Source organism: Arachis stenosperma, chromosome 3 (genome assembly GCF_014773155.1).
Source record: "Arachis stenosperma cultivar V10309 chromosome 3, arast.V10309.gnm1.PFL2, whole genome shotgun sequence".
Classification (NCBI taxonomy): domain Eukaryota; kingdom Viridiplantae; phylum Streptophyta; class Magnoliopsida; order Fabales; family Fabaceae; genus Arachis; species Arachis stenosperma.
This window is the reverse complement of record NC_080379.1, coordinates 454,658-462,986: the sequence shown is the minus strand read 5'-3', so window position 1 is coordinate 462,986 and position 8,329 is coordinate 454,658. Positions and strand designations below refer to the sequence as shown.

The 8,329-nt window shown below is 31.8% G+C and overlaps 1 protein-coding gene across 1 annotated transcript; it reads left to right on the top strand.

The window, feature by feature from the left end:
• Window positions 1–482: 482 nt before the first annotated feature.
• Window positions 483–8,089, top strand: LOC130968969 (AT-hook motif nuclear-localized protein 11-like). The gene is made up of 5 exons (XM_057894502.1): window positions 483–861; window positions 6,506–6,573; window positions 6,644–6,766; window positions 6,842–7,006; window positions 7,700–8,089. The coding sequence occupies exons 1-5, from the start codon at window positions 483–485 to the stop codon at window positions 8,087–8,089; spliced, it is 1,125 nt and encodes a 374-aa protein (XP_057750485.1).
• Window positions 8,090–8,329: the final 240 nt, after the last annotated feature.

The following is an 8,329-nucleotide window of genomic DNA, read 5'->3' as shown; positions in this document are numbered from 1 at the left end:
ACTAAAGTCAGCTATAAGTATAAAATACATGTTAAAATACAAAAAACATATTAAAAATAAATTAAGGCACACATGTATTTATATTTTAATATGTATTTATACCGATAGTTGATTTCAGTGACTAATTTTAGTATACATATGATATTACTCTAAATGAAATTAAATTATAATATATGAATAATAAGTTATTATTCATACAGCATCATAATTCAGAAATTCCAGTTTTTTCTTGTAGAGGGAGAAAGAGAGCAAAGAACATTTGATTTTATTTTTTATTTCCTTTCTCTGCTAAAAAGACGCAATAAAAAGCAGTGTTTTTTTCTTTTTCTTCTAACGCTTTCTGCATACTACTGTTCCTTCAAGCACCTCCATTCTCTCATTCTTCTTAAATATTCTTCCTCCTCTTCAAACACAAGCTATATAAAAAAAGCTAACACCTTTGTCGCAGAAACAAGATCAAAATCTAAAAGGGTGTCTCATTTATGGAGCAACAAAAGCCTCAACAACCCTCTAACCCCATTTTGGACCACACTAGCTCTTTCAACAACAACACTATCGTGCCGAACGAAGCAAAGGTGGCGGCGGTGCCTGATTCTGGAGGCTCGGACTGGGTGTCAAGACCCGAAGCTGGAGGTTGGGAGCAGCATCATGGAGTGGTGGTTGTGAAGAGGGGGAGAGGGAGACCTCGAAAGTATGTCGACAAAGACGGCAGCGGGGGAGGGATGATGACGTCTCCGACGTCAGAGCCGCCGCCTTCGGGGTTCGCGGAAGCGGTAGCGTCTCCACTTGAGAGCCCTGCGGTAAAGAAGGGAAGAGGAAGGCCACGTGGTTCTGGAAAACTGCAGATTCTGGCCTCCATTGGTGAGTGTGTTTCTTTCTGTTACTAATTATTACTACTGTTTCATTAGTTTTTTCCTTTAAAAATGGCTTTGCATGATTTTTTGGTTTGACTTTATTGAAGGAGGGGTAGTCAAGTGGTTGAAATCATCAGAGAAAAAAAAAACCATTTTTCATTCATAGAAAAACTAAATAACATTTACAAAGATGATAGAAACATTAATTCTATATTGATACAAAAAAATAAATATCCTATATATTGAATTATAATTTGATAAAAAATATAATATTAGATTATTAAAAATGTTAAAAGATAAAAACAAAGACAAAATTAAATTTTTTGTGTTTCTAGATCTATACATATGTATTGTAAGATAATAAGATATATCTTCTTCTTCTCTATTTCGGTCTAAATATTTTTTTAGATCTGAAAGTTTTTTTAAGAACAGCAATGTCTTTTGAAAATATTTTTCTTTTAGATCTGAAAAAATCTATATCATCCAACTACCGTCAGCAACCATAAAAAAACCAAAAATACCACCATAAAAATGAAATGAAAACACCACAGATAGGTTATTAAAACAGAAACACAGAGTTAAGCTCAGGTCCAAAATACGATCTACGGTGAAAATCGTAGAAGGAGAAAAAAAAAAGAAAAGGAGTACGAAGGGAAGAGAACAATCACAAAAGAGTTATTATAGATCTCATGTCTAGATCTCAAAAAAATAGAAAAATTAGAAATAACAATCGAAGAAAAGGAGCAAGGATGAGAGAAAAAAAAAGAGTGAGAAGAAGAAAGAGTGGTGGAAGGGTATGGACAGTAGGAAAGAAAAGAGGAAGAGAAGAAAAGAAGGAAGTTTAATGAGAGGGAGTAGAGGAGGGCCACTGCAATGGTGAACAGTTACAAATCTTGCGACGTGCAAAGGAGATAGTCGGCAGCGGTGAGCAACATGCGAAGGAGATGAACAGTGGCAGAATAAAAGTAGACCCAACAAAAATCAAATACTAATTAATGTTAATTGTTAATTATTTTCACGAGATTATGTACAATAATTATATAAAATAAGACAAAGACTACCGTCATTATGTAAGTACAATTACATTGAAACTTCTAGAAGTTGTGAATCCAGAATAATTGACACAGGTGATAAAGTTTTTTTTTTTTTTAAAAAAGATATGAATTCGAGTCTTTTATTAATAAGACATAATAAAAAACAACAAAAAATACTATGTACACCAAGGTAATAAAATCATAGTTTTTACTTCGACTCGAAAAACTAATGCAAAATCGTAATTTGTAAAATCGTTTGACAAAACGTAAATCTAATTCATAAATCATAAAATCTGAAAAATATAAGAAATACAACAAAATTACACATAATTGAATATAACCCTAACTAAAGAAGCTTCATTAAACAATTCAAAAAAGATATTTATTTAACAATTTAAAAATATAATCATATTCAGAATATTACAATAGAGTATATATTCAAAAAAAAAAAAAGAATTACACATTCAAACCACACATTAGCAAATTCACTAATTTAAATGTTTGAGAACAAGCAAATTCACTAGTGTTCCTTTTTCTTTCTTTTTTTTTTGACATAGGTCCAAGTCCACAATTGGACCCAACCCAACATAAGCTACCCATCCCCATGACCATCAGACACCCTTTTCCAACCCGTTTTCCCCCAACCTAGATCCCCAACACTCATTGCAACCCAAATACTCCATGAACGCGCTTACAAAGCTCCTTCAAATGGCAAACTCATCTCCTTTGGCGTGTTGGAGCATATTGTCCATAAAATTTCTTTGGAATATCTTCTCCACACTCCCCTCCTAGGTTTTTGGTCACTCAATTTCCATGAAGAGACACCGCAAAACTGCTGCATAAAGGAGATGTTGGTGTTGCATTTTCTTTCGCCTTCCTCGCTTTTCTGTTCAAGCTCCCAATTAGCCCTTCTCCGCGGAGGAGGAAGACAGCGTCAGTCGCACTGTATGTGATGCCTCTGCTTTTTTTTTGTTTTGGTTTGAAGAATGCCCCTGCTGCAAGAACTTTACTCCAATCTAGGGTTCCTTTTCAGCTTTCTTCTGTACGTGCTGGGCCTGGATTCGGACAAATTTCAAACTAGGTTAGGGAACAATGGAACACCGCTTATAGATCAGTCTTCTTCCTCTTACACGGGGTCGCCAACAAAATCATGATTCTAGCGATTTTACGACTTTGCTCGGCGATTCCACGTAAACAACACTCCTGTCACTCGAACAATAAAATCGGAATGGAGAGGGGGTGCACAATCGCAAAAGTGTGCGATTTCGCGAGTAAAGTCGCAATTTTGACTAGCTTGATGTACACATAACAAAAACATCATTATCCCCCTTCTTTTCTGCAACCACCACCATAACACCATCACCACTAATTTCCTGATACTAATTAACGTTATTTATTTCACGAGATTATGTATGATAATGATATAAAATAACATATATTTTCTTAAAATTTTTAATTGATGCATATAGTCAAGGAGAATTATTTTCCTGATATAAAAATTAATGCCATATTAAAATCTAATCAATATTCAGGTGATAAATAAAAATTGAAATAATATCTAAAAAATTATTTAAAAGTATTAAATTTTTTAATCACAATAAATTAAATTTTAATTGACAATATCAAAATCCACACATATTATCTTTTATATATGATAATAGTAATAATAACTAATAAGATATCAAATTTACTGACATACTACGAAACAATACTTAGTATCAGTAATAATATTATTTTTGGTGTAGATTTTCTCAATTTTTTTTCTTTTAATTATTTGATAAAGTGTGATCTCACATATTTTTTCACAAAAGAAAAACCACTTTTCATTCATAGAAAAATCAAACAACATTTACAAAGATCATAGAAACATTAATTCTATATTGATACAAAAAATAATCCTATATATTGAACTATAATTTGATAGAAAATACAATATTCAATTATTAAAAATTTTAAAAGATAAAAATAAAGACAATTAAATCTCTTTTGTTTCTAAATCTACACATATGTGCTATAAGACAGTAAGATATATCTTCTTCTTCTTTATATTGGTCTAGATATTTTTTAGATCTGAAAATTTTTCTATGAATAGCAACATCTTCTCAAAGTATTTTTCTTTTATATCTGAACAAATCTATAACATTCAACTACCGTCAGCAACCATAAAAGAAAACCAAAAATACCACCACAAAAAAGAAAAATATATGAAACCAACTTCAAATCAGTCAAGAATGGAACAATTTAATTAATTATAAATATAGTAATTAATTTTATTTATTTATGATTTAAAATATTGGTTATTAAATGTTTCACCACATTCAAATTAGGGGGATGTTCAGTATCATTGCAACGTGAATTACGGAAACTGATTCAATTAGCTTCTGTCTCTTCACCCTCCTTCCCTTTCTAAATGCCTAAAACATGATAAATGAGAAAACAGATTCAGAACCATCCAATTTATAAAGAAAAGAAACATCCTAATGCCTACCATAAGCACCATCCACGTAGAGACTTTGAATTCACCCAGAAGCATTTGGCTGATTTTTTGCTAGAACCATCTTGGTTCCCTAGCATTATTGCCACAAAAATAAAATGAAAACACCACATATAGGTTATTAAAATAGGAACACTGAGCTTAGGTCTAAAACACGGTATGCGGTGAGAACCGTAAAAGGAGAAAAGAAAAAAAAAGGAGTACAAAGGGGAAAGAACAATCATAGAAGAGCTATTTTAGATCTAGATTTGAATATCAGATCTAGATCTAAAAAAAATAGAAAAGCTAGAAACAATAATCGAAGAAAAGGAGTAAGGATGAGAGAAGAAAGACGAGTGAGAGGAAGAAAGAGTAGTGAGAAGGTATGGACGATAAGAAAAAAAGAGGAAGAGAAGAAAGTGAGGAGGTTTAAAAGGAGGGAGCAAAGGAGCAAAGGATGGCCATTGCAATGGACAATAGTTGTAGATCTTGCAATTTGCGAAGGAGATAGACAATGACAAAATGAAGGAAGATAGACGCAACAAAAGTCATACTAATTAATCTTATTTGTTTTCACGAGATTATGTACAATAACAATATAAAACAAGACAAAGACTACTGTCAATACGTAAGTGCATTTACATTGAAACTTCTAAAAGTTATGAATTGAAAATAATTAACACACATGATAAAGATTTTTCTTAAAAAGACGTGGATTCGAGTCTTTTATTATCAAGACATAATAAAAAACAACAAAAATACTATCTATGTACACATAACAAAAACATCACTGTCTCCTTTCTTCTCTGCAACTACCACCATGGCACCATTACCACTACCTCATACTAATTAATGTTATTTGTTTCATGAGATTATGTACAATAATGGTATAAAATAACAAGACAAAGACTACCTTCAATACGTAAGTGCATTTATATTGAAACTTCTAAAAGTTGTGAATCGAGAATAATTGACACAGGTGATAAAGTTTTTTTAAAAAAGACGTGAATTCGAGTCTTTTATTAACAAGACATAATAAAAAACAACAAAAAATACTATGTACACATAACAAAAATATCATTGTCCCCCTTCTTCTCTGCAACCACCACCATAACACCATCACCGCTACCTTCCTGATACTAATTAATGTTATTAATGTTACTTATTTCACTAGATTATGTACAATGATGATATAAAATAACATATTTTGTTAAAATTTTTAATTGATGCATATAACCGAGGATAATTATTTTCCTAATATAAAAATTAATGCTATATTAAAATCTAATCAATATTTAGGTGGTAAATAAAATTTAGAATAATATCTAAAAATTATTTAAAATTATTAAATTTTTTAATAACAATAAATTAAATTTTAATTGACAATATCAAAATCCACACATATTGTCTTTTTTATATGATAATAGTAATAATAACTAATAAGAAATTAGATTTATTGGCATACCACGAAACAATTAAAGAATGAAAAGTGACAGATCACACTTTACCAAACAATTAAGAGAAAAAAATTGAAAGGATCCATTCTTATATTATTTTGTCATTTTAACCTCAAAAGTCAAAGTTAGGGTGGACATTCACGTCACACAAGCAAACAAGAGTAACGTAATAAATAATATAAAATTGTAAAAAATACTATGTACACAAAGCAAAAATATCATTGTCTCCTTCTTCACTGCAACCACTACCATGACACCATCACCACTATGTTTCTGATACTAATTAATGTTATTTATTTTATGAGATTATGTACAATAATGATATAAAATAACAAGATAAAAACAACCGTAAATACATAAGCGTATTTATATTGAAACTTCTAAAAATTGTGAACCAGAATCATTAACACACACAGGTGATAAAATTTCTTCTTAAAAATACGTGGATTCGAGTCTTTTATTAACAAGACATAATAAAAAACAAAAATACTATCTATGTACACATAACAAAAACATCACTGTCTCCTTTCTACTCTGCAACCACCACTATGACACCATTACCACTATCTTCTTGATACTAATTAATGTTATTTGTTTCATGAGATTATGTACAATAATGATATAAAACAACAAGACAAAGACTATCGTCAATACGTAAGTTCATTTACAATGTCATTTGTGATGCAGGTGGGTTTGTTGCAGAAACAGCTGGTGGAAGCTTCACACCTCATGTGATGATTGTTGGTACTGGAGAGGTAAGTGGTAACACAAAAATTAGACACTGCAAAATGATTAATTGTTGATATTTAATTTATGATATTTCAGGATGTGGTAAGTAGGATATTGTCATTTTTCCAAAAAGGCCCTCGTGCTGTTTGCATACTTTCAGCAACTGGTTCTGTGTCTAGTGTTGTGATTCGCCAACCTGGTGGTCTATTGAGATATGAGGTAACTATCAACAATAAAAAAGACATTGTTTTTCTTATTCTTTCCCAATTGATTTTGTGTTACATATATATACAGGGTAGGTTTGAGATTTTATCTTTATCTGGATCATGCACCTACATCAATGGCAATGGTAATGCATATCGCAAAGATGGCATGTTGAGTGTTTCTCTTGCTAAACCTGATGGCAGGGTTTTTGGTGGTGGCATTGAGAACTCTTTGATTGCTGCTGCCCCTATTCAAGTAAACCATTTCATATAAACATGTTCATATTTCATTACTACTGTTCCTTATGTTTAAAGTAATGTTATTAATTTTCAATCATAGATAGGATTCAAAGAATGTTTTATGCCAATGGCTAGTAGTAAGCTTTCCATATATAAGCAACTTGGAGTTGTAGTGTTTGTATACTATTCGTACCTTTTGGTGTGGTTACGAGCTTATGAGATTTTGGGATCCTAACTTGAGTTATGTCTACACCAGGTCGGGAGAGCAACCTGCAAAGCACTTCAATGCTTAAGTCAGTAGTGCACCTAGTATGATTGTAGTGAATTATTCCTTACCTCATGAGTTTCCCTTTTTCCTATATTATACCTTTCGGACTGCCCGGACAGCCAGGGCGGTCCGGTTCGTTCGGACGGCCCAGTCCGTTCGTAATCGTTAGGCATTTATGACCTTAAAATGTATGTTTCGATGTCATAACAGCTTTCCAAGATAATGATTCTATTTATTTTAATGATATATCTGTTATCCATTAATAGTGTTGGTAACGTACTATTCTCATTTAATCGGATTCTCAGTATACTATTCTTGTCTAAAATACATACATTATATCCAAACACATTTTATTACTTGTTAGCTTAATGATGTACCATATTCTTCAAAGCATAAACTATATACTTTGAGTCATTATTAATTATTAATGTAACCTTGCAGCTTGTTTTGGCCACTTTCAAGCAAAACATTAGCAACCAAATCAAGAAGAGGTACTCATCTGACCCTTCTTCTGATGGTGTCCCCTATGCTGCTGCGGCAGGCGTTGCTGTCGAGCTGAATATTCCGGATTCCTCAAGGGGTAGCCATAAAGTTCTTAAGTTGTCATTGCAAGAACAGAGTTTCCCTTCATCACCAGGAAGAACAAATGCAGTTCAAGATGGTGTCACAATTGTAACAACTAATGACATATCGGATAATGTGATTCCTACAACAACAAATGGGGTATCAAATAATATCATTCATGAAGATCTCAACATGCATTCTTCCTCAATTGAGGATGCTATTGACCTTGACCAAACGACCTCACCAGCCGATGTGGATACTAATTAATGTTATCTGCTAAATGCTTTATAGAGTCTGAAAAGTTGAGTTGTTTATCTAGTTTTTGTAGGTAACAGAGAACTATTTATGTGATATAAATAAATTTAAAAATTACAAATGTTGTAATTAATTTTATTTTATCAACTCTTTTTATGATTGTTAATGATATTTCTCGTACTCTTTTAGTGTAAGTAAAATTTATTGTTTTCTTTTAGGAAAAAAAAATACAGCTCTATTTTCTATTTTCTC